This window comes from Falco biarmicus, chromosome Z, assembly GCF_023638135.1.
Source record: "Falco biarmicus isolate bFalBia1 chromosome Z, bFalBia1.pri, whole genome shotgun sequence".
Classification (NCBI taxonomy): Eukaryota; Metazoa; Chordata; class Aves; order Falconiformes; family Falconidae; genus Falco; species Falco biarmicus.
Window position 1 is genome coordinate 18,211,723 of NC_079311.1, and position 27,255 is coordinate 18,238,977.

At 39.8% G+C, this 27,255-nt stretch overlaps 1 protein-coding gene across 3 annotated transcripts in view; it reads left to right on the plus strand.

The window, feature by feature from the left end:
• LVRN (laeverin) overlaps positions 1-27,195 on the plus strand; it is a 43,218-nt gene extending 16,023 nt beyond the window's left edge. The window contains exons 7-20 of one of the 3 annotated variants that reach the window (XM_056324853.1): positions 1,850-1,993; positions 2,302-2,367; positions 2,494-2,559; positions 3,581-3,750; positions 5,187-5,263; positions 8,241-8,380; positions 9,859-9,914; positions 11,207-11,360; positions 12,258-12,352; positions 13,047-13,154; positions 17,088-17,258; positions 19,345-19,485; positions 20,701-20,776; positions 21,924-22,196. In XM_056324853.1, the coding sequence (XP_056180828.1) occupies positions 1,850-1,993; positions 2,302-2,367; positions 2,494-2,559; positions 3,581-3,750; positions 5,187-5,263; positions 8,241-8,380; positions 9,859-9,914; positions 11,207-11,360; positions 12,258-12,352; positions 13,047-13,154; positions 17,088-17,258; positions 19,345-19,485; positions 20,701-20,776; positions 21,924-21,962 (1,503 nt within the window). In that variant the 3' untranslated portion in view covers positions 21,963-22,196. Of the gene's footprint in view, positions 1-1,849; positions 1,994-2,301; positions 2,368-2,493; positions 2,560-3,580; positions 3,751-5,186; positions 5,264-8,240; positions 8,381-9,858; positions 9,915-11,206; positions 11,361-12,257; positions 12,353-13,046; positions 13,155-17,087; positions 17,259-19,344; positions 19,486-20,700; positions 20,777-21,923; positions 22,197-22,226 lie in introns of those variants that run through there. The other 2 variants (XM_056324852.1, XM_056324854.1) reach the window with 2 other exon arrangements.
• Positions 27,196-27,255: the final 60 nt, after the last annotated feature.

Below are 27,255 nucleotides of genomic sequence, written 5' to 3' on the forward strand. Positions count from 1 at the left end.
GTGTGAGAGTAGAGGGCTTTCTTGTGCAAATTTTGAGGGCCATACACATTCAAAGAATCACAGAATGGCTGAGGTTAGAAGGGACATCTGGAGTTCATCTGGTGCAACCCCTAGCTCAAGCAGGGCCACCTAGAGCTAGTTGTCCAGGACTGTGTCCGGACAGCTTTTGAATATCTCCAAGGATGGAGACCCCACCACGTCTCTGGGCAACCTGTGCCAGTGCTGGGTCACCCTCACAGGAGAAAAGCATTTCCTGATGTTCAGAGGGAACCTCTTGTGTTTCAGTTTGTGCCCATTGCCTCTGGTCCTGTCACTGGGTGCTACCAGAAAAAGCCTGGCTCTGTCCTCCTTGCACCCTCCCTTCAAGGTATTTATATACATTGATGAGATCCTTGTGAGCCTTTTCTTCTCCAGGCTGAAAAATTCCATCTTTCTCAGCCTTTCCTCACAGGAGAGATGCTGCAGTCCCTTCATCATCTTTGTGGTCTTTGCTGGACTCTCTCCAGTAGCTCTGTATCTTTCCACTACTGGGGAGCCTAGCACTGGACCCAGCACTCCAGGTGTGTCCTCACCAGTGCTGAGTGGAGCGAAAGGATTACCTCCCTCAGCCTGCTGGCAATCCTACTCCTACTGCAGCCCTAGATACCATGAGCCGACTTGGCTGCAGGAGCACGTTGATGGCTCATGTTCAAGTTGGTATGCACCAGGACCACTAGGTCCTTTTTTGCAAAGCTGCTTTCCAGCTGGGTGGTCACCAGCATGTACTGGTGCCTGAGGTTGCCCCTTCCCAGCTGCAGGACTTTGCACTCCCCTGTGCTGAACTTCAGGAGGTTTCCATCAACCCATTTCTCCAGCCTCTCTGGGTCCCATGAGATGGCAGCACAACTCTTTGGTGTATCAGCCACTGCTTCCAGCTTTGTGTCATCTGCAAACCTGCTGAGGGTACGCTCTGCCCCATTGTCCAGATCATAATGAAGATGTTGGACAGGACTGGAGCCAGTATGTGCCCCCGGGATACACTGCTAGTCACTTACCTCCAACTAGGCTTTGTGCCAGTGATCGCCACCCAGTTACAAATTGAACCCTCAGAATTAAATTTACTGGCTGTTTACAAGTAGAAAAAAATGTGTCAACAAATATGGCCCCATTAACCTGGAAGTCTGTGTTCTTCTTGAAAAGTAGAAGTGCTCAAAGTAGCCTGCAGTGTTTTAAAGACTTAGGATTTTTTTCTTTACCTTTATAATTATATTGGTTTTCCAATTGGGAAAAAAAATATTGGAATATATATTCCAATATAATGAGGATCTGTCCTAAGATGGGGGAAACTGAATCATCATTTGACAAACAGAACTTCATTGATTTACACCACAGGAGCCATTTTCCCTTCATATTTCTCACTGGGTGACAGCAGAAATGCTGCATAGTTAAGCTTTGCTACCCTCAGTAGCTTAGTTTTTAGGTTATTGCTCAGGGTTGCAGCAGGAGAAACAGAAAATTTAGGAGGAAAATGCTGCCATATTAATGACCTATAGATGTAAATAAGATACAGCTTTTTAATTTTCAGTATTTGTTCATTTGCTCTTTAATATACTTATTTTTCCCTGAGGATTACACTGTAATTGTCTTTGTCAGGTCCAAGCCCATAGTCTTCTCAGGTGTAAACTTGTCACTGATTACTAATGTTGTGTGTGGAAACGTTAGGATCGGGTATACAATCCCTTTTACTTCATGGGAAAGTTAGGTAGGGGGGGAAAGGATCATTCCTTAGTGCTAAACCCATAATCTACATTCTCTTCTGAGAATAAGTATTTCCTGTTACAGCTCACTTAGATTTATCTTTTTCTTGCAGGATAAAATATTTTATGATCATGTTGTACAACCTGTCTTAAGGGAAGACAATGAAATAGGAGTTCGATCACTGTCAGAGAGTGAAGACAAGTTCAAAGAATCATTTTCATTAATGTCTCTTTTTGACAGCATCACGTACAACAAGGTTAAAAAATATAAAATTCTTCCTGTTTCTTGCATATTCTAAACTAATGGTACAAAGTGTAGGTTTGAGAGGAACTGCTGAATTACAATGCTTGTTGTAGGTTGTTTTGTCATTCAAAATTTGTTTCTGCTGCACACACAAATTTATTGGATGTTGCAAATCTATTTGGTTATGAAAGAAATAGTGAAAACATTTTTAACCTTGGTGAAATACAAAGCTAACGAGTAGCCTGACTAACTTTTCTGGAATATAGAAAAAATACTGCAATAATAATTCATGTTTTCTCATAGCTTTTTTTTGTACTTCAGGGGGCTTCTATTACCTGGATGCTGTCTGGTTTCCTGACTGAGAAGTTGTTTATCAGAGCACTTACTGTAAGTTTGAAAAACTAACACCTTCATCTTGATTTATAAGCTTGAAAGTCACATTTGAACATATTGCTTTTTGCCCTGCTGATGTTTTTCGTTGAACCCTCATGAAGTCTGTTTGTTTCTGTACAGTCGTACCTGAAAGAATTTTCCTTCTCAAATGCTAACCAAGATGACCTCTGGACCCACATACAGAAGGTATTCATTTTATCGCTAGTATCCTTGCTTTGGTGTTTGGCACAGTCCAAGTTTAGGCCATATACTGTCTGTAGAGGACTGCACTGGAATTTGGCTACTGCTGGGGCGGTCTTTCTCTGCAATAAAACTTGCTTTGCTGGCTCTTTTGGCTAATGTCTTCACAAGTGTTTATTTGGCTGCTTCACTGCGCTTGAGATCAGTGCAGCTAAGTACAAGGAGTAGAGAGATGAGATGGGAAATCTGGGCCAGGTGGAGTTTTGGGTTTCATGGAGATTACCTAAGCCTGCACGAAATTGCATAGCCTATTCTTCTGGAACTTGAGTTTTGCCAGATCAGAGTGTGTGATGCTCTGGACTTGATGATTGAAGATGCTGGTATGTCACAGATCCAGCAAAGTCTATACCCAGTGCAGTAGCTCAGCTGGTTTTGGCAGAACCTGAATAAGAAAACAGGTGCTAACAATAGGTTTATTTTTTAAAATTCCACTTTCCTGTTCCTCTAAAGAAGCCTTCCATTGTATTGCACACTCAGATTAAGAATGAGAGTGCCACAATTTCAGATATGCAAAGGTATCACATCTTTTAAGCAAAAAGAGACTGTACCAATTCACACTAGTTGGGACTTTAGCTTAGTATCTTTTTCAGCTTGTCTTTACCATTCAGTTTGTTCATTAGGTAGTCACTTAAAAATCGATGTGTTTCAGCAGCTTTATTTGAATGAAGTTAAAATATCAAGTCTGTCATAGCCATACAAGGGCCTAAGTATATGAACACTAAAAGAAGAGAAATGCCACCTCAGTATTTCATAATTCCTAAAAATGCTTATGCTGTATATATTACAATGTCAGTAATGTCCTTAGGACTTTGTTACATTAATTTTTTTTGCATGAATCAAAGACCATCAAACTACTAAGCAGTTACATTTTCTCTAATATGTTAGAACAACACCTGGAGTGTTGCTGAAGCAGTATCAGTAAATACCTGTTTATTATAAAGATTTATAATTCCTGTTTGTCTTGCAGGTCATAGATGCACAGGATGAAGTTCAGTTGCCAGCATCTGTAAAACATATAATGGATTCCTGGACATGCCAAAACGGGTTTCCAGTTTTAACATTAAATCTAACCACTGGCACAATCAGTCAGGAGCGCTTTCTTAATAAAAAGAATGAAAACAGTACTGATTCTTACAAGTATGTTTAGCTTGTGGTTTTGTTATATGTTTATAACCTATGTTTTGCAGGAAACTCTTCCTTTAGAACATTGTTTTGACCATCTGATTTTTTAACTTTATCTTTTTTCTCGTCACCCAGCTATCAAGTGAAATCTGTTGGAGACTGGGGTTTGCAATAGTTCTGCAAGCAGCTTGTTTTGCCAAAAGGTTGCTTTCCTTTGGAGTAGTGACTTTTCCAGCCACATAATAACTTTGTAAGGACAGACACAGGTCATGAATAGGTTGCAGAGCAGGAGTTTTGCCTGGCATTTTCTTCTTTCCCCATCTCTTAGTTGTACAGATGGGACCTGGATGAACCATGCTGTAGCTTCTTTCCAGTGTGCATATTCCCAGTTTCTTCTGCTTGGCAAGGATAAAAGGGTTGCATTTAAGTACTTATATAAATGACTCCTTTCTCAGAAAGTGCTGAGTACCTGACAGTGCAGCTCTAAAGTTCCTGTCAGTGGGCGTTGCTGAGTGCCTGGTCCTTTTGAAAGTTGTGCTGCTTCTTCAGATGACTACGAACAGTGATAGAAGGAGCTGCCTTTAGTCACCTACTTTGGAAACTCGTGGGTAGAGTTTGAACTCTCATGAGATTCAGCGATTCTCATAAGCATTGGGATGCATAGACAGAGCCCACAAGGCGAGTTCTCACGTGGGGAAAAAGTATAAAGGAGAGCAAAATCCAGAGAAGTTTTTTCCTGGCTGCTATTGCTGGTCATACAAACAGCCCAAAGAAATTTTCGTAAGAATCACAGAGTTTCCTTTGCTCCTGGGTTCCAGGAACTGCAGAGCATTAGTGCATCCAGCATTTTTGGTTAGCTCAGATAAAGAGTTCCAAGGTACAAATATCAAATCCTTTACTTGTAGTTAGCAAGAGGCAAGACCATGTGAATGTAAAAAAATCCAGGACATGTATTACAGAATTTTTCAGAATTTTGGAGTTTTTATTTCTTTTTGTCAGCACTTTTACATTCCCTCAGAAACAAAATTATAGTTGTCAGAATTAGTCATATTGCTTGCCTAGGGCTGTTTTTTAGTAGATATCTTCTGAAAAGGAGCTTTACATTCTTCAGAAGTAATGTGTAGTAAGTGAGGAGAATAAAATTGTTGCCTGAAGAAGGAAAGCCAGAGCAGAGATAAAGTGGTATTCAAATACTTGACATCAAACAATAGTCTAGATATGAGCACCTATTTAAAACTGAGATAGAAGTCCCTTACCTTTGATGAACGTGAGTGCTGATACAGTATAAGAACCATCATCTGATGAGGTTTTGTGCATCAGGAGAGAAGGCAGATGGAGATTCTTGTAATAAGAAACTCATCGGTGGTCTAGTTTAGCATCACCTGAGGGGGGTGTTCTTAAGCATAAGGTTTAATTACGTTATCTCTTCTTTTTTTCTTGTTTTTGTGAAGTAACACATGGATTATTCCTATTTCTTGGATGAGAAATGGATCATCACAACCCTTAATGTGGCTAGATAAAAGCAGCAGTAAGTAATGCATTTGCTCACACAGGCTAAAACCAAGCTGATAAAAATACACCTAAGTCTTCTATAAACAAAATGTATTTGAATTGAATAGGGAGATAAAGCTTTATTACAGAAATGTCTATGCGTTGTGCTAGTTTTGTGTTAGAATAGCAATAGATTTTCAAATAGGTTAATATATTGGGTTTTTCTATGTTGCATCAAACTTCAGCATATGTTTTTAACAATATGGTAGAATGCATACTATGAGTAAAGATTTCCACAATAATTTTGATTTTTCATTTTGTACACAAATCCAAACTTAGCTCCTCACATTTCTGTATTATTCTTACATCAGCAGATCCCATTGATGTTAACAAAAGCTTTTGAATATAGGTAGGATCTCAGCTGTAACACATTAGAAAATGATCAGATCAAGTAGTAGATACAGGACTGAAAAAATTAAAGCCAGCTGTGTGAAGTGACCGGACATCTTCACACGTGGATATCAGTAAAACCAGAAAATAAGCATTTTCAACAGTTTAATTTGTTTATGCAAATTAACTGCATAAATACTCCTATCAAAAGAGTAGGATTTGTAAAAATTATAATAGCAAATTGAGTTTATGGACATCTCCAATCAGATAAAAAGTTCAGTTGTTTCTCATCTCAATGGTTTCCGATAAAACAGCTGTATTTTTTTGAGAAAGAAGAAATGTAACCATTAGAATGGGGTATTCATTTTTCTTTGGCAAGTCAGCCCTGAACTCCATCAGGTTTTGAATCAGTTACAAGAAGGTGCAGAGACTGATGTGTTTGGGGAATGCTTAAAAGCAAAACTACAATATGCTATATGAATATTGCAGCTCTTCACTCTCTGTTTGCAGAGGTTAAAAGCTACTTTCTCTCTTTTTCAGGCAGTAAGATAGCTTGAGTAATTATTTCACAGTATGTGGGCAAGTAAATAAGTGAACAGTGGATGTTTATTCCTCTGGATTTTTTAAGGTTAAATAAACCAGTGGTTGCTGAGGTGAAAAATGAGAAAATTTGCAGAAAAGAATTGTTAGGCGGCATGTGCTTGGAAGGACTAGTGTTGCATGCTAAGCTTGTGTTATTGAAGTGATACCAATTCAGTTTCCTCACCCATCATGTGACTTAAGAGCTACAAAGTTATGAAAAAAACCCATCATGTTGCGTCTGTCTGAAGGGACTTCTGTAAAGCAGAAATTCAGTCTTTAGAATACATTGCACTTGTATTTGAAAGCTATATATCAAATGTACCAGATACTATTCAGCCAAGGAACTTGCATTCACACTTTTAGATTAAAAAAATAATTTTCTTTTCGACTTTGTGGTGCATAAATAAACCAAATAGTTTCTTGAAAAGGTAGAAATATTAAGGGTAATTTTAAAGTCAGTTACCATTTTGTTCCTGTGAGATTGAAATGGCTTCTGGTGGATGACTGTTATGTTGTCATTCAGAGGTATTAATCAGAATGGTTTTGGTAAATGAAAATGAGGGATTTGGTACAAAGTACAGTTTTAACTTGAATTTTGGAATAGTTGCTGCAGTGGCATAACAATACATAAAGAAGAAACATCTCAAAAGTGATTCGTGTACGTGTATCTTTGCTGCAAAGAGCTCTGCAGGAGCTAATTTATCTTACTTCTGAACAGGTTAAGTTGAACTCCAAGCTTCAAGCTGAGCTGCTACCAGCAGCCATGCATGCTCTTTCAGCACTGCACTGTACGGCGTTAAAAGCCTGTCCTGTTGGTTTAGGGCTCCTCAGGCAATGTCTACATACTTAGCTTCTGTCCATATAATTGTGTTGGTGACCCTTGGTGAGATACCTGCACACCAAAAGGACATTAGGAGGATGGTGCTGTTATGGTAGAACATGTTTCATTCAGCTTGGGGAGTGGAGGAGCATAGTGTTGCTGTTTTAGTTGGATCTAAAAGTGCTCTTGTTGATCAGCAGAGCACTGAACCAATAATGCCATTACAGGGGAAGTGCTGCTAGTGCTGTGTTCTAGATACCCACACTGTTTTTAAATGATTAAGCATTAAGCTTTAAGATTTAAATGATCTGTTACATGCCACTTTCCCATCTCATTTAACTTGTGAAGGTGACTGAGGATGACTTCTGTAGTACTTGCTGTGTCAAAACACATTGATGTCTCAGACTGCTGTTCGGGTAAAGCAGTGCTGCAATCTAGACTACTCACCAATCTTGATTTACAGTCTAAAGAGAATTTGCCTTCTTAAATCAGGGTGATTGTAGCCATTAAAATCACCATTTGAATCCTCTTCTGATGAGGCAGCTTAGAGCGCACAGGGCTGTACTGGCTCCTTCAGATGTACTCCAGGCTATCACGAGCAAGTAATCAGAAGCACACATAAAGTAAGTATTAGTCAGATGAAATGGGACTGAAGAAGGAGGCCTTCAGTGAATGATGTAACTCGAAAGGACTACAGTACTATTTTATTTAAAATAAGATCTTTTGATTATTTGTCTCTTGCATAAATTTAGCTGTTTTGCTTTCCTTAATCTCCATTTATATGAATACTGGTAGGTGATCAGTTCTTCTGTAAGGTACTGAGCATTGTGTTTTAGAACAGCACTGGGAGCATCAGGCATGCTAGGGGTGCATGCCCTGCAGCAGGCATGTGAAGCTATTGCTCCTCATCTAGACTGCTTATTCTTGGGTAACCTTTCTGAACTCTCCCAGCTGCCTTTGAGCTAAAGGGTATGAGCAAAGTGGGTCTTCAGGCTCCACTTTGCCATCTCGAGGTGCTCAGTACCTGAGGGGTCCGGTTGCTTGTTGAAGTTACGCTGTGCAGAACAGAGATCAGAAATGCACCAGGCTTTTGGGGGATTTGAGTCCAATCTCAAACTTGTGTCTCAGATCTCAGAGGAGCACCGAGTCCAGTGTTCATCAATGCAAGAGAATTTAGCAGTGCACAGAAAATAAAATGCTATATTTTAATATCACTTTACAGAAGTGTTTCCTGAAATGCAAGTATTGGAGTCAGAATACGACTGGATCCTGCTAAATGTAAATTTGAGTGGATACTACAGAGTGAACTATGATCAATTAAACTTAAAAAGATTAGCACGTTTGCTTGAAAATGATCCAAAGGTAAGATCATGCTTGTTTTCTGAAGCTTATAAACAGCCTCTTTCTGTGTATTGCTTCTTGCAGTTCTTACCAGTAATCACACTGATGAAAACCTGAAATAATGAGAAACTCACGTACCATGTAAGAAGAAATGATCCACGATCACCACTAAAGTCACTGACAGCTTTCCATAGTGGAAGAGGAACAGGCCCAAATAGTTTCACATAAGCATCAAAAATAACTTCACATGAGATGGCATTCTGTCTTCAAAGTTGTCTAAACAGCTTGTGGTTCTTCCAGTCTCTTAGATTTGGCTCAGTTATCAGTATGGTTGTGTTACAGCTTTATCTGCTGTTAGGTAACCATGGAAAAGGAAAGCTGGGAGAAGGCTTTTTGTTTCCATATTTCCTCCAACCACAATATTTCTGTCAGTGAACTTTAAAAAAAAATAAAAATTATCGGACTTGGTTTTTTTGGTTGGTTTGGGGTTTTTTTGGTGGAGATTTTTCTTAAAAGTTACAAGACACTGTAACTCAGAGTAGATTTCATCCCATCTCTGACTTGCTGTAGCTTGGGCTGAAGGCAAAAGCAGTACAGAACAGCCTGTACCTGTGGCTGTTTATGGGATTGCATTGAACGTTGCTGAACCCTGGAGTGTGCCAGGGGCTTGAGTAGTAATGTCAGCTCATTGGTTTTGGCAGCAACAGTGGGGTTTGTTTTCAGCATAATAGTAACCAGTGTAGTCAGATGACTTCTCCGCAAGGTCTGGACGTGAGGCAGATCAGAGCATGCAGTGTGGTTAAACCTTTTTATGGCCCACTGGCTTCCTTTCTTGATGGCTTTTTCCCTTCACAGCAAATCTAAGCCAGCAGAAAATTAGGTGTGACTTGGGGCCGTTTGTTGGTGTCAGTCAGTGGGAAGGTTTGCTCAAGCAGTGGTCAAGCCAAAGGGGCATGGAAGCAGGGAGGAGGTGAGGAGGGAGCAGCAGTCCTCGTGAGAGCACAGTCTGTAGGTAGCGGTTCATGAGGATTCCATGCCTCAGTCATTTAATTCATGATAATGGCAGACACGCTGCTCTAGACTACTCTGAGTATGCATTCCGAACTGAAGCCTCAAAGGGAAAAATATACCAAAATGATATAACTAGGATATTTTTAGGAAATGTGGCATTTCTGTATTTTAATTTTTGTTAAAGCTTGCAACTAAGAGGGGTCTCAAGTTCCATGCTTGATGTACTGTAGCTGTATATTTTTATATTTATATATATAAATATATTACGTAGCTGTGTATTTCTGTATTTATATATATATAAGCATCCCTAAAAGCACATACATAATTTAAGCTTAAAATGCAGGATCCATTTTATGATGTTTTCTGGAAGATTTTGGCTTAGAAAAAGTGGTTGGGGCTAGTCTTATCCTTCTGAAACACAGTAAAGATTTTTTAAACTCTTAATGACATGTTTAGATCTATTAATGCTACGTGAATGTTCTCTGCAGGTTATTCCCGCTGTCAGCAGGTTCCAGCTGATAGATGATGTTTTTGCATTGACACAGTAAGTATGTTCTGAATACGTCGTAGAAAATTATTAAAGTACATGATTACATTCAACACTGCTACTTCTGCTTAGTTTATTCCTACCCATATGTGCCTCATAAGAACAACATGTTCTGACAAAATGGTAGGGAAGTTGTTTCATCCATTTTCCTGTCAGTGCTGAGTGATTTCTTTCAAAATTTCTTTTAACTTTTGTTCCAGCTCTTAGGAAATATTTTAAATAATGGCACTGTCATGATTTTTTTAGGCACTAACTTACTTTGTTGTAATAGAAAAAAGATTCTGAATGAACTTTCTGAATTTAATCTGTTCTGGGCTCTCTCCGCTATGCTGTCATGCATCACTCTTAATACCTCTTTCATTTCCCTTGCTGATGGACGACTCAGTTGTTCATGCCTGTGGTACTAGGGAGTTCAGTAGTACTGTAGGGAGCTGAAGAAGCAATAAATACATCTGTGCCTCAAACATACCAGGGATCCCAAAAGCATCAGACATCTATGATGTGGGAGCTCAGGGAGGAGTGGCCAAAGCATACTACCCCCACTCAGATCTTGTGGAGGTCACTCTGAAAGGAGGAAGTAAAAATTCCCATTCCTCCTCTCACATAAATGTCTTTTCTCATAAGGGAGCTTGAAACTAGTGTTTAATAAGGAATGTAATTGTGAAGTGTAGAACTGTGCTCCTGTGTAAGTACACTAGAAATGTTTTTGTCTAGGAGGGGAGGGGCTTGAATTGGAATTTAACTGGGAAAAATTAATTCCATGCTATTTCCACACTGAAGCACAGAAATACCATGCCAAAGTTAATTCCACTAGTAGTGTGCATGTGAATTAAATTGTTTGATTTTTACAATAATGTATATTCCACAAAAGAAACTGTAATAAAAATGTGCTGTTTAGCAATAAAAATGCAAATGTATTATAACTTAAAACAGTGCACTTTTTCTTCATTTTGTCCTAGCAAGACTGATGCATGCTGTAAATATGCCTGTAATGTATCCTGCAGACACAAGAAGAATATGGTCTGCATACTGCCCTGCTTACTGCCATGATTGTCCTATTACTTTCATAGTGGTGCTGTGCTCTGTAATAAATGTTTTGAGAGTTCAGGTCTTAAAAGAACCATTGTTTTATATTTATTTTATTGTTTTCATTATGTTTTCTAGATCACTCTCCATGTAGTATCTTAATGTTTTATTGTCAGTTTCACAAATAAACAGGTATTCGTGGTAGGTAACTAATGGGAATAGATATGCTCAAGTATGAGGGTTTTTTTTTAATTTTCAAATAGGTTTGGATATGTTCAGATTGAAACAGCGCTTGAACTAACAAAGTACCTTGCTAGAGAAGATGAACTTTTCATATGGAATGTGGTATTGTTAAACCTAGTACCCGAAAATTTGGAAAGTACTCTGAAAAACTATGAAGTATATCCACTTTTAAAGGTATCACCTTTTTTTTAGTTAGCAAAGATAATAGACCATTTAAATAAATCAGAGTAAAATGAATGCTGCTTAAATTCTGATGACTATGATGGGTCATTGTTCTTGTCATTCCCTTTGCATGATTTTGTCAACTTTTTTTTTAAATAGGAGGTACTTATTTGTATATATTAGTCACTGAGAAACGTCATTGAATCTTGAACACTTCTTATTGTAAAGCAGAAATACATTCACATTCCTTATATTAAGCTTGATCCTAGGTTTTTGTAAAACTGAGGATCTGGACAATACAGCTATCAGTCAGTAGTAAATAATCAGTAGTAAGTAATGGGAGTAACACTGCTATGTATAAAGGGCATATAGTATGTATGTGCTCAATGGTTTGTACTATCTTCCAGTTCATCTTCATGGAGAGAAAGAAAGAATTGGGTTTGGATGCTAAATTAGATTATTATCTTTCATATTTGAGCTACCTGAGGTGACACTGTCTTATTTATTTCCCTGACTTCTATTTGAAAAAGATTTCACTTTTGTTTAAAGTACAATCCAACAATAGTAGTTCTCTTAAATTCTAAAAGTAAAGGCATATTTAAAATATATGAGAAGAACAAAGTATTTTTTATTGAGAAGTTTTGTTTCATTTTCTCTGAGTGAGCATTTTTCTTTCATAATGAGTTCAAAGGTCCTAGTGATGTGAAATGTTAACTTCCCAGTTTGAACAGATGTACAGGTGTATTAAATTTTAGAGCAAATTTATATGCTTTATTTTAATGTGCTGAGTTGTCAAGAAATTAATAGTGATAAGTATTTAGGATAAATCTGAGTAAGTAAAGAAAACCACAGTAAAATAAAAACTCGCATCTAAATTAAAGTATTTTTTTCTTTCCCTTCTTTTAAAAGAAATACCTCTTAAAGAGAATGTTGCCAATATACCATTATTATGCAGGTTTTATTCGTCAAAATATCGATGCTTTGGAAGATGACTATTTTGCTCAGTAAGTATTTGTCTTTTCTCTAAAGTTTGTTCTGATGTGATTGATACACTGTATATTTAAATAGGAGATACAGGAAAAATGGTCTCATTCATTTGGATGTAATGAATTGTTACTTTGACTCTCCTATAAGTGTGTTATTTATGATGATACCTCCAATGAAGCTGCAGCATCAGGATAATCTGGGATATTTTCAGTCTATCTAGTGAGCATAAAAGATAATAGATAGATCCGAGTGGTAGCTTTTTTTAATTGGAGAACAGACTCAACAGGCTACTGCTGGTTGGAGTAAAACTGACAGCAATGAACTGCAGATGAAATTTATGGATCAGTCGCTAGATCTTTAAAATACTTAATCTTGCAAGACCACTGTGGCCACAGTCTTGAATGCTGGAGTGATTTGGACTAGATGCAACTAGTCTCTTAAAACTACCAAGAGGGATATAAACCACACAAAAAACTAAGAGAAATTATAGTACATTGGTAGCCTTACTAATGTCCATGAATATTGATGTCAGGAACCCATTATTGATAGTTTAATTTTATACGTTTTTTAATTAAACCTCAACTGTTTCTAGTAGAGGTTCTCATGAGTTAACAGCATCATGTGCTGAAACTGTGCCAGTCAGGCACAGTTGAAGTACTCCAAATGTGGAATACATATCTTTTATTTTTGCTATTTTGGCTTCCCTTTAAGAGTGTATTTGGAAAAACTTTTTGCAACAGCATGCTGGCTGGGCCTCCAGGACTGTTTGAATCTGTCATCTGAACTGTATGCTAAGTGGATGGACAACCCTGAGTACAAGTAAGAATGATAATGTGCTCTTAGAGGTGTGCATGTGTAAGTGAGGTGGAAAATTAAAGAGCTCTTACATGGGGGAGGCAGAATGAAAAAGGCTCCTGTACAGTGCTCTTTTCCTTAGCAGAATGACAGAACTGAAGCACAACTTTGCCCTCCCCAGCCCCGCCCCCCCCCCCTTCCCCAAATCCCAGCTTGATGATGATTTCATAATTCTTACTTTCTACATAGACCATACAGGCTGAAGGATGCAGATTTTTGGCATGAAGACCAACATGCTTAGCCACATAGCAGACAAACCTCAGATTAGGGCTAATGTCCCATATTATCCAGTCCTTTTGCTGGAGTACAGCTTTAGGATTATCATGTGTACCAACTCAGTCTATAAGCTTCCCTTTGCAATACTGAAACAATGTTTGTATGATACAGGCATCTGCCCGTGGTAAGCCCATCAAATTGCTTTGCATGTTCTGTATTCACATAAAGAGGTGCTGGGAACAGCTGTCAGTCTTATGTTGATAGTGGAGCCTCCTGGTCAGGTTTCTGATCTGTGAAGATGGAGTCAGGGCTCTACCGGGATCAGACTTTCTGTATTGGAGTATTGCATTGTTAAAGAAAATTTACGATGTATTGAAATTCTTATTCTCTTTTCTTCCCTCTTTCTTTTGATGTTTTTCTGTGCAATAGTCAAATAGTACTGGGACCGGTGAGTGAATATTTGAAGTTTTTGTTGTTGTAGTTGTTATAAATATTTTGTTGTTACTTATATCTCTATATCTCTGTTGATATATGTAGCTGGCTAAGTAAACTGAACTTGTACTTTTATGTTTCTGGTTTTTTTCAAATAGCTTTGTAGTGATCATCCTCATAAAAACCAAATGGTGCTTTGCAGTTAAACTGAAAAGTTTAAATAGCCTAAGTACATTCTGTTATGTTTCAGAGAGAATACTCTCACTATCCCACATGAGAAGCAACAATGCTATACTGAATTCTCAAGCTCTTTTCAAAATAGTCATCTATCTTCCCCTATTAATAATATTTGAAATATTTTTTTTCCTATTAGAATACTACATACCTTAGCTGAGTTGAAGAGCTGAAAAATCTGTGAAATATATTGGCTGATCTGGTTTTCAATTAGATGGAGGTGGTTAGTTTCACTGTCCTTCCTGGCATGAAGAGAAGTTCAAAGGGACTTTACAGCCTCACACTTCACATGGCTATAAGTGTGGGAAAAATGCAATTATGAATTTTATTAAGTAAAAAAAATGATCATGTTTTAAGGAAAAAAAAACCATAGGTATAGGACACTTCTTAAGTTTCAAATGACGGATCATCATTCCTGTTCAATTAAAGAGGGGACTTTTCATATGCTAGATAGAAAAGGAAAAGGGCATAATAAACTTTTGACTCATATTTCACAGACAGATCCCTTTAGATGCTCTTCAGTTCTCCACTCTGAGAGCAAAATTCGTAACAGCACACTACAGCTGTTCTGCCACAGGAGGAACTCAGTAGGGTTCTCACATCTGTAGAAGGAAGTAATGCTTTTCCCTTTCAGATAAGGTGACTGACTTTCAGCTGAACATTTCCAAACAGTTCCTGGTAGATCTTAACAGGACTTGATACAATGCATTTGTATGTGGTCCATGGATGTAACAAGCAAAGAGCAGTGATTCCCAGCCAGAGTCTCACTCAGTTTTACTCTTTTTTGCTTATAGGAGTGAAGTGGAGCTAGCTAAATTAATGTATTCTCTGTGGTGCTGTTTGTCTTTGAAAAATCCTTTCTGGGATGATGCTTATATGCAGCTATAGACTTTTAAATGGTGAGATCCACGTCCTAGGCTGTGAAGTGAAGGGGTGGCATTGACACTGTATGTACACAAGCTACTGGCTTGTCTTCTTTCGAATGAAGGAAATTAGTTTAGGGGGAGGGACAATGTTGCTGTACATTTGAGTTTTCACTAAAAGTAACCATATACTGCTGTTGCTCTCAAAAGTTAAGAAATCATTATGTCACTTCTGCATTGGCTCCATGAAAATGATGTAAAATTATCCACCCTTCTTCCCAGTAGCTTTGTGCATTTTCCCCAAGGTCCAGAAATGAGAGAATCCTGGCAGGCCAGTAATATCAAAGCACACAACCACTCCCACAAAAAAATACCGAAAGTAATAAGCCCCACCCCTCACCTAATATAACCCCAAGTTCCAAAGTCCCTATGGAGCACAGTGGACTTTCTCTATGAACTATACAACATAGATGACTTCAGGACCACCATAGATGTCACCAGGCAGTAGACTATTGTCCCATAGTAGGCTGCCCGTACAGCCTGCCTCGAATGCTGAAAATTAGAGCTTCAGCCAAATGATACACAGAGCTTGTCTATTTGCTCTTCTTCATCCACAACAACTTTAGACTCAGTAACCAACATTTTCTTGAAACAATTGGAACAGCTGCAGTAGCAAGATAATAGCTATATTTTAGCCAAAGCTGCTCTACCCTGTTACTACCCTACCATGGCCTCTTTCTGCAATGTTATGATTATTAAACAAATTACTAGACCCTGTAACTCAAAGATGATCTGTCATAAAAGTATTCCTTGCAGGACTTTTCTTTGCCTTGATATAACCACTCAGTCCCAGTAAGCATCATTCTTAGCGGCAGATCCCTCATACTGCAGCACTTATCCAGGTAAATGAAGCCAAACTATTTTTTGCACTAAATATAATACATGCCCACACTTCCTGTTATTATGCCAGTGAAATCCCCCACCCACATCTGGACTATCAAAATCCCTGCCTGCATCTTACATTTTCACTTCTCAATGAGTGATGTCTGTCATGCAAAACACCCAACCCTCTCCCTCATTCCCACTAGTCCTTCTTAATTTCCAGAGTTTATAATTTGCCTCTACATTTTGCTTTGAAGATTGCTGTCACATAGCCTTTTTTTCTGACTAATAATGTCTCTCTTTCTGCTGGTATCAATCCCAGTTTTCTCTGGGATGGTCTACTGAAGCTCAGAGGAATTTTTCTCAAGTTATATCTAAATTTGAATTTGCTGTTTCTGGTTTTGGGCCTGAAGAATGGCTTTTGTGATCAGAAACTTGTCTGCTTTTCCAAGTCTATCTCCTGATGTAATGGAAGATAATTTTTACACCTTTACTTACAGTCTTGGTTTTATGTAATACTAATAAGATTAACAGATTAACATTGAGAAATTGAACATTTAATTTCTATGAATGGGACCCATTCTTCTACAAAGAATTAGTCCAAAATTCCATCAATTTAAACTGTTCTCAGATAGCCTGCATAGTAGAATACATTGCTATCACTGGAAAGCACTGACAACGTCTTAATGTCAGGGACACATCATTACCACAGAAGAAATTTTCTGTTTAGCCTTTACACATGCAGTATTGCACTGGTAATGTTTGCATTTAGTGTCTGTTATGCAATTCATTGCCATGTTGACGGCTCTCCCCTGGGTTGCAAGTAGTAGGAGGCTGCCTGTTGCGTGGATAAATGTCCCTTCTGTTTCCATTTGTACTGCACATGGCTCTTCCTACTGGATGCCTTCACCGAAGAAACTTTGAAAAATCCTTTCTGGGATGATGCTTATATGCAGGTATAGACTTTTAAATGGTGAGATCCACGTCCTAGGCTGTGAAGTGAAGGGGTGGCATTGACACTGTATGTACACAAAATAGCTTGGTCCAACTGTTCTGAAAAACATTTTCGGTTTACCTTTAAGCTGCATGCTTTTTAAATGTTTTAATCAAGAATAAAGAAATTAGATTTCCTAGTGTTATTTAGATTGCTATTATATTTTTTCTTGTGCAACTTTTAACTGTAAAGAAACATTTGTTTTCAGTTATGCGTTAACTGCCTGTTTTGACTTTACAACAATACAGTACCTTTTAATCATATTTTGCTTTGCAGAATTCCCTTTCTAATTAGAAGAACAGTCTGCTGCTATGGTGTTGCAGTGGGAAGTGACAAAGAATGGAATTTTGCATGGGAAATGTATAACCATACGAACTCCACAAAGGAAGATAAAGACATCCTGCTGTCTGCCATGAGCTGTGCCAAAGAGTCATGGTTACTTTACAGGTGACCTTGATAAAGAATATCTTTGTGTATATAGAAGTAAATCGTAAGAACATAAATACTGTACTGTGTAAACCTGTTGAAGGTTTACCTACCTCAGAAGCATGTGTCTTATGTACCACTGGAAGAATCTTAAGAGTTTTCTTACAGAGAAAGTATGATAAACAGGGCAAACACAAATGATCCTTCTGCAGGTACAACATTCCAGATGCTGGTGATCACTGAGAAAGGGATTTCCTGAGCTAGTAACTAGTGTGTCATGTATAACACTGGGCCTGTCTTCTGTCGATGTATCTAGTGACATTTTTGAACCAAAATACTTCAGGCTTTATAGCAGACTATGGCAACATATCCCATAACATTATTGTATGTAAAAATTCTTCCTTTTGTTTTTTTTAAACCTGTTTTGTGATGTTTTTTTTTTTTAAATTGGAACCCGTTGGCTGCCCTTACCTTCTGCACTCTCAGAAACAGTAATTATCATATTTGCTTTGACATTTATCCTTACTATTTATTACTTTATATAATTTCTCCATACTCCTTCTCCCCTGCTTATTGTGTTTCCAAACTAAAGTGTCATAGTCTTTTTAGGCTTTGTGTGGAAGCCAAATCACCCAGGCTAAGGGCAAAAATAAAAATAGACTTACTAGCAAGCTGATCAGCACTTGAAGTGCAGGCTCACACTGAAATATTTTTAAAAAAATTTCCAGCTTCATAAAATCATAGAATCATTAGAATATCCTGAGTTGGAAGGGATCCATGAAGATCATCAAGTCTAACTCCTGACTCAGTGTGGGACAACCTAAAAGTTAAGCCATATATCTAAGAGTGTTGTCCAAACACTTCCTGAACAGAGTTTGGTATACTGTATTTATTACCTTTCACTGGCATCTGTATAAAATCTTTTCACTTCATCAGGAAAATTATGTTGCTCGTTGATTTCTCTAATCTGTCATGCCCACATTACTTAAAGGATTTATCAAGGGACAGAAATTTGTCAGTGATGGCCTAAAGAATGATCTTCCAAGATTTGGCATAAACTCTGAATTTGGTCTAAAGTTCTGAAAGTAGCAGAGAGTTTTCTCCTGCCAGCCACCTGCTCATGTGATGGCAGTCATTTGAGAAGACAGAACAGATATGCCTGAGAAGAAGGCAAGATGGGTTGTGAAGGGGTGTCCAATCAGCTATGCTGATTTTCCACTTAACTTATGGTTCTTTACTGACTTTGTCATCAGCACAGGGTAGCACTGGTCCCTGACAAGCCTTAGTAGTTAGTTGATGAGCCAATCTATTTTTCTAAATGCCACCCTGAAAGTCCTTTGGGGTAAGGACCGTTGAGCTGGGCTTTTCCTGGCCCTGAGTATATTTGATCATTCTGTTAAGCATGGCTTGCAAATGGGAGAAACCAAACTCATCTACTCTACCCATAAACCAGCTTCCTGCAACACCCTATAAGAAGGTAACTCTTCAACAGTGCTCCTTGGAAGTAGGAGCATGCGAGGTGATACATTGAGGCAACAAAGAGAATAGTTACTTTTTCAAGACATTCAGACACTCACTGCCGCTGACATCATTGGCTGGTAGTTCCTAACATACTTCTGAAATCCTGCCTTAGCCCTCATGAAAGCATCCAAGGCCCCTTGTTATTGGGTCTTGCTATAGGGGACCCTACAAACAGGTCCACTTTGCATAACAGAGTATCTTACTGCTGGCTTGCTCTCTAGGCTCCATTTGTGTCACAACAAAGTGAGTCTCCAGAAACTGAGGAGCAGTTTTCCATTCCACTGCATTGTCTGGTAGGAGTGGTTGTCTTTCTGTAACACAGATAAGAAAAGCACATATAGCCACCTGGTGTGCTACACCCTCGTTTTACTGAGAAGTGGAGAGTTAGTGTGCAAGAACAGGGGATTTCACCAATGTAAGGACAAAACCCGAGCTTAATACACAGCACAGAGTGACACCAACTTTGGTATAACGTTCCACGTTCTGGTATTTGTTGAAACAGGAATTTTCCCGAACTGCGTGATATTTCCAGATCATCACTGAAACAGCAAGTGATAGGTTCAATTATTACCTTCTTTTCTCACAGATACTTGCAGTATGGACTCAGTGGTACATTATTTTCTTCCAATTGTACTTCAATTGTCATCTTATATGTGGTGACTAAGGATATTGGGTACCATATAGCCTGGGAATTTGTTACGGAAAATTGGCCACTTTTAAGTGAAAGGTATGGTAAGCAACCAGCTTTGGCTTCCCTTTATTTCTGTGGCTCTTTGGCTTCTTCATGTTTGAGCTGTAAAGTGCAGGTGCAGGTTTTCCTTCCAGAGATGGCTTTTTTGTAATGATTGATGCAGTTCCTTAAGTATGCAGAGCAGAGTTTTCAGAGGATTCAACTATGATCAGGGCTTAATGTCAAAGAAAAGCTCATGTCAGACACACAATGCTTTAAAAATTAGTCTGTTCATGACTGTTTAATTGCTTTTAAGTGTTAAATTTCCTGGAAAATATGACTCTAGAAATGGGCTTATCCACTAGCATTTCACAAGCATGGCTGTAAAATGCCAGAGTAAGTTTGTAACTTCTTTTCCAAGGGGAGTATGGAAAGGTGGGGGATTGGAACAAACAGGTTTACAGATGCTGTAATACCACCACAGTATTATTTCCTGACTTAAGTCCTAAACCTCTCCTGCACTGATGCAGGTAAACTGCAGATGAGCTTGGGTTACCTGTCTCAAGCAAAGAAAGAATGTTGATGCCTGTTCAGAGACTCCGTCTCTTCTTGGCAATGGTGAAAAGCAGCAGGGCTGTGACAGTACACTCCTGCTGTGTGGCAGGTGGCAAAGGAGTCCATTGGGAGCCATTAGTGGCAGCACACCCAAGACCAGCCATCTGGGAGCATTCAAATGTGTATCTTGATTCTAACACTAGAAAAGGCAAGTTGTAGCAGATTCGTGTCAAACCACCTTGTTCCCTTACAGAGCTTTTCTGTGTTCCATACTGGTGAGAAGCTTGCTGGGAAAGTGATTATTTTCAAACTAAAAGAATAGTGTGGACATTAACTTATACGCCACCCTCAAGATATCAACAGAAACCACCAGTTGTTAGAATTGTTATTAGTTAGCCTTTCTAGCCCAGTTTGGTATGGGATCACAGAGATTATCCATTTTAAGCAAAGAATTCATGTTGCCAAAGTAGAAATGCCAGTTCTTACTGGGAAGTGAAAATAAAGGGTAATGAGTGTGCTTCGTCTTGCTCAAATGCCTAAATTGAATGTTAATAACATTTCATTAAAAGGGGAAAAAGATTGCACAATTGCAAACTTCAGTTTAGTTGGTATTTTCAGCATGGTAAACAACTAAACAGTGGGAGTATTTTCAAATGTGATGAAATCTAGTATATTTGCTAACATGCTGTTTGAAGGACCTTTATCTCAATTTTACAGGTACGGGAAGGAATTATTACATGATGTATTAAAAGTCATGGGCAGATTTGTCAATACAGATGTACAGATCCAAGAGGTAAATCAGAGAGGCAGTTAGTTTTAACTTTATTGCCTGTTTGTAAATACTGTTTTTTAAAGAAACCATAGAATGTATTGTATAATGTTGCTATGTTGAGACATTCAGAAAAATGAGACTTCCTCATATGACCATTCACCCACAGCCCTGCAGTCTGTGTGTGCAGTTGGTTGTTAAGCATGGCATTAAAGTGTGCTTTTGTGCAGGTACGGACGTCATTCTGCTCTGTGTGGTTGCAGTGTAAGAGGTTGCCTGCACGTGTGACACAATTCTTTCCTTTTGACTGCAGGGCAGCCCAGATGAGCCCATGAACAATACTTTCTAATTGGGCTGCTGTACATCTGGAAAAAAGGGATGGATTTTGGGAAACCTGCTGAAAGGTGGAAAACTGTGGGAGGTGGCTGTAGGCTGTCTTATTTTATTCCCCACATTAATCCACATTAGTGCCTGTGACAAATCATTAACTATCACTTTTCATTTCATACTCTTTTCTTGGTCTTTTGCTCCTAGTCCAAGGCTTCCCAGATTCTTTCCCAAAATATTATTTTCCTTTCTCAACAGCTCAGCTTTTGCGCTGTCTGCATGTGATCCACATTTCTATGCCAGCCCCAAAACTGCTGGTATCTGTTATTACAAGAAAAATTTTGCTTCTTCTTTTTGCTGTTGGTTGATGCATGCACACAGCAAGTAACTGAGTAGGGATGCTTAATGAGGAGAGCAATTCAGAGAGTTATCTCCTAAAATCAAAAAAATCTCTTTTCAACATTCATGAAAACCTTCATTCATGGAAGGTTTTTCAACTTTTGTTCTTTAGGAACAAGTTAACTCCCTGGGATGGCAAAAGCAGTAGTGCAGTGCCGGCCTTTAAACTAACCTTCAGGTTTGGAACTCAGTCCCAATAAATATTGTCAAAGTTGTCTCATTTTCCTCCTTAAAATCTGTAGAGATCCCCTGTGATGTCTACAGAATACGCATCAAAAGTTGGGCTGCTGGCATGTTACATTGCTGGTTGTCATGCTGACATCTGTCTCATTTCTTTTATTGTTAGTTTTCTACTCCCCCCTTATATTTCTTTGCTATTCCTCAGTCCTCTCTTCTCTTCTGCTCATTAGACTGATAGGAAAAATTTCTTTTTCTGTGATTGTAGAAAAGGCAGCACAAGAGGAGGACTCTGCTACCCAGTTAGTCCTAGACACTGTGTGGTACCACCCGTACTAGTGAAGTTGGCTGCATTTGAAAGGATTTTTAGAGGGATGGCAAAAGGGCGCATTCCTGATGTGCAAGGAGCTTTCCCACCTTAGTGTAAATCAGTAAGCTTTCCCCATTCCCTCTTTAGTCTCTGCTGTCTCCCCCTTCTCATGTGCACTTCTGTCTGAAGCACGTGTCAGGCACACAGTTGCTTGCTGCAAGTGAAATTATGTGAACTAGGCTCATGTGTTTATTTCTTCAGTTGCAGGTTTTTTATAATGCTACACTGGAAGAGGATGAGAGAGTGGCTACTACTCTACTACTGGAGTTTACAAAATCTGAAAATTTGGAAAGGAGAGAACTGCTAATCAAAGTTGCCAGCTGGTTACAGAAAAATGTAGATGATTGACTTGGAAAACTATTTCCAGTGTATTTCAGAGTATGTTTATTAGCATTTTGGTATTCATTTTAAGGTGTAATTAAAGGTAAAGCACATTTTTATGAGTCCTGTGGTTGTCTTCCCGACAGGAAAGTTTGACTAAAATAATTCACAAAGAAAAGATTCAGCAAAGGAAATGAGAGATATATTTTCATATTGTATCTAAATTAATTTCCTACTGAATGAGTTGTTAGCAGGGATCGATGCATTGCTAATAATAATCTAACATATAGATACAGTCCTAAATCCTTTGGGGTTTTTTGAATATCTGAATGAAAGGTATGGTACAAGTTTGCGGCAAAAACACATCAGAAAGCTGGAAATGTTTTATATTCTGTTTTGCTTATGATTTGTACTGTGATCTTGGGCAAGCCATTTAATCTGTCTCTCTCCACTTCTATGCTTGTAAATCGCAAAGAGGACAATATTTTAGAACAGCGGCATGAAACATAAACTTGAGAATGGCTTCAGAGCTGTAGGGAGGAAAGGACCAAAGAAACCTTAGATTTTAATTGCAATAAATCAATGTCTTGTCATTCAAATTTTATTTTTCTTTAGCAGATCTGTACTTAGTATGCCTACATTCACATTTGTGTTTGATTAGGAATGTGCTTTTGAAGATACCATCCCAGTTGTCTCTGTTTAGCATGTTTCAGCCCCCAAGGACGGTCTTGGAGTGTGTGAACTGGATTCTTTTTGGATGAAATTTATCTGAGATGATGAGCTCGTGGTGTGCAGCTGATAGACACTGCCATCTGACAGTCATTTTGCCGTAGCCCTAGAATACAACTAAACTAACCCCTCTGGAATATCACCAAGCGCTTCCATTCTTACTGCACTGAGCTGCTTGCTAATGTAGACCTAGGGTTAATCATGCTTATGCAGCATTTTGGTGTTGACAGACAGACAGAACTCAGTCCATTAGTATTAGCAAACTGTACTGTCTTGTGGTTGAAAATGTATGGGATCCTCAGTCCATGCAATTTACTTATTTGTGGGTTAACAGTATTATGGCAAAATTACTGTACTGGTGCTCAGATTAACATAGAAAACAACGTTATGTGGGAATGCAGGAAACCCAAGAAGTTAAAGTACTGAACTATGAAAAGACAAGGAATAAACCCCAGACTTCTTAATACAAATAATTTTTCACTGGCACGCTCTAAACAAAATTGTTGTGTTGGCGGCAATGAATCTTCTCTGCTCCCCGCAGCTACAAAGAAAAATTGTAACTATTTTGAGACTACCTAAGGATGCCTTCGTTGTACGGGAATTACCAACTGGTGCAGTAGGTTTGTGCTGGAATCATTTGACCTCTTCAGCATTTGATTAATTTAAAGGTAGTGCCAAAGAAAATTGTGGGCAGTCTTCATCAAGTTGATTCAGAAAGCAGAGGAGGTCATCAAGGCTGTGATGAGTTAAGAGAGGTTTTGCTTCAGCATTTTCTGTGAGTCCCACTAGTTAGTCACTGGCTCTGTGTGACTCACCAGATGGGCTAAGCAAAGCTCAAGAAAGTAATTTTTGCAGGATTTATGGACTAAACTTCCCACAACAGCATTTTACCCCAAAGTCCAGTATGTCCAAACCATTTCCTTCCAACCATGAGTAACCACTCTTCCTTTCTAACCCCTCTTCCTTATTATTCTTTTGTTGTCTTTTTCTACTTTCTACTGAACAACACAGTTTGAAATGCCAATATGTAAACAATTAATAAAACAATGTTAAAGAAGAAGTTAGTTTCAAATAATGGCTCCTGACTAATGTGTGCCTTTTGGCTGACGTTCTGTATTGCAGAATAGCAGCACAGTTTTCATGGCAGAGGCACATGGTGAAGGGGATTGCTAAGCAAGCTGCCTGAGCAGGAGCAGATCTGAGCTGCTGTTGCTTACAGTGTCCACACATTTGCACCTGGTGGCACCTAACATGTGACAGCTGTACAATGGCAGTTCTTGCTGCTGTTGACCACAGATATTTGAAGAGTGGCAACTGGGAGATGCAGCAAGGGAAGAAGAGGTGCACAGGAGGAATTCAGGGCGAGCTAGGAAAGCTGCTGTATTGCAAAGGGAGTTGGGGTATGTCCTGGTTTCAGCTGGCATGGAGTTAATTATCTTTTTAGCAGCTAACGTGGTGCTGTGTTTCGGCTTTGATCTGAGACTTTTCAGTTCCTCAGGCTTTGTTAGTGAAAAGGCTGGAGGGGCACAAGGAACTGGGAGAGGACACTACCAGGTCAGCCAACCCGAACTAGCCAAAGCACTATTCCATACCATGGGACGGCATGCCTGGTATATATACCTGGGGGGTTGGCCAGGGTGGGCGGATCACTGCTCAGGGACTGGCTGGGCATCGGTTGGCAGCTGGTGAGCAGTTGCATTGTGCACCACATGTGTCTTTCTTCCTTTCCCTCTGGATTTTATTCTTTCCCTCTCCCTTTTCATTATAACTGTTATTGTCATCATTGCTACTATTCTTTCATTTTTATTCTATTTCAATTATTAAATTGTTCTTATCTCAACCCTCGAGTTTTACATTCCTTTCCAACTCTCCTCCCCATCCCTCAGGGTGAGGGGGGAGTGAACAAGCGGCTGCGTGGTACTTAATTACCAGCCAGGGTTAAACCACAACAGGGTGAAAGGAAGTTCATTGAAAATGAGTATGAGGACCTCAGGAAATGAGCTTTGACAGTACTTACACAGACTGTGTAGGTGTTATGGGACGTGTCGTTGTGAAGATGTGTGTGTATGGGGCAATTTCCAGCGAGACGAGATGTGTCATTGATAGACAGGATGCATTTAGTAGGCCCTAAAGGGAGAAAAGGGAGGTATCATGGGAAAAGACCAGTTTTTTTGCCTCAAGTCCAGCTCTCTGCCTTGAGAGTGAGGAAGTCAAAAAGTCACACTTGTTCTGCCTTTACAGCATGCATGTGTGACAGGCCAGGAGACTCAGGGAGCTGGCAAGGATGGGGAAGAGATTGGGCAGTGGAAGGAGTGAGGGAGAATTAGGACCTCAGGAAGAGGTGGAGGGCTTACCCAAGGTTGGAAGGGGTAAAATGTTACAGGAAGTTTAGTCCAGTATAGTTATTAAAGGATGATGAAAAGCCATGAGAGGGCCAGGGGTCCAAAGAGGAACATTTCCTCAGAGAAACTCAACCTGAGGTATTTTGAAGGATTATATTGTATTCTTTTGGATCCCCTGTTGTTCATCTAGAACAGGGCCAGTAGCCTCTCAGGTGTGTCCCTGTCCTCGTGCTGGTCACCCGCAGCTCCTCATCAGTGCCCCTGCCCTGGCATGAGTTGCCCACAGGCCACAGTCACCTTGGAGGCATCCTTCCTCTGTCATCAAGCACCTTCTCCCAAGTATGTATCTCCAGCTGTCCCTTCTTCCACGTGTCTCCTGCAGTTTGTTTCCCTTACTTTTTTCCTGCCCACCTACTGCTCTTTCTTAAATACGTCTGAGCAGCAGTGCCATGTGTTACCTTGACTTGCTGCAATTTTGGTGTGTGATGGGCTGGTTTTGTCCCTTTCTGAGCTGGCTGGACATCGCTGTTAGTGCATGGAGCAGCTCCTGGCCCACCAGCAGCCCCTGCTGCCTAAGCCCAGTGCTGATCAATACAGTCCCACTTCTACAGCCACCATCACCAGCTGCCCCACAGCACACAGCTTCCAGCTTTACTCCAAATGTCAGGGCTGGACCAAGAAATCCTGTGTCACTGCTTGTCCCCCCACTGCCATGCACTCTCCCTGCAGTTTCTCCATCACTGTGAGCCATGTTGTTCTCATGAGAAAGAGAGAATTCAGAGCTGTTCAAGGCAAGGTCCCAGAGCACTAGCCAGCTGCTCCTCTGCACCTCCTGGCACAGCTGCCCCACCCCACCCATGCCCCCTTTTCCTCCCTGGCACCCCAAGGAGCCTTCCAGGCAGGTGAGGAGAAAGCAGCTGGCTATGAGGCCTGGGTGGTCAAGGTGTGAGTGCCATGCCACCTCAATGCACTGATGGCACACACAGATGAAGCGGATGGAGCAGCCTGCTTCTTTCAGCATTGTTTTAAGTCCCAGAAGGGTGAGCATGTGGTAGGGGAAAAGGCACTGGGGCTAAAGTACCTTAAATGAACAGACATGTGGCCTTGCTACATTCCTGTTGTGCAATGACTCACAGAGGAAAAAAGAGCTGTCATCTCTGCATCCCCTGGCCCAGAGGTGCAGGGGCTCCACTGGAGCCAGGTGTGATGGATGGACCCGACTCCTTGACCTTTGGTTCAGACTCCAAAGGCAATAAAGGCCTAGGCTGTAACTGGGCCAAGAACTTCTCTAGTTCCAGTCTGTTCTCTGAAAGCCCATGCAAGGACGGGGTGACATGGTGAGCACTGATGCGTATGAACTTGGAAACTGGAACACTGACCATGTGATTAACACAAGAATAGCAGGTGGTTCTTCCAAGACTCATTTGTCAAGGAACAAAGGAAGTTGTGAGTACAAAGGAGTCTTATGCCCTTTTCTGTAACATGGAGTTTGACTCTGAGCCAACTACTTTGTACCATAAACATGACAGCCTAAGTGAGCCACCTGCTAAGCAGTTGGCTGCATGGTGGTGATCTCCCCTTGAGATGGGACACTTCTCAGGGTTACTCCTTGAGGCTGAGAGACCCCTTAACAACTGCAGACCAACATTACACATAACCTTGTATTACAGTGCAGTAAGATTTTGTATGGGTAATTTTGAATCATTACTGTATCCTCTGTGTGTGTACTCACTCACTCACTATCTGTTAAGTTTCACTTTTACAGTATTTTACTTCAATAAAACCACTGTTGCTGCTACCTTTGTTGGTGGTTCTTTCAGTGGTCAAAATCTTCCCCG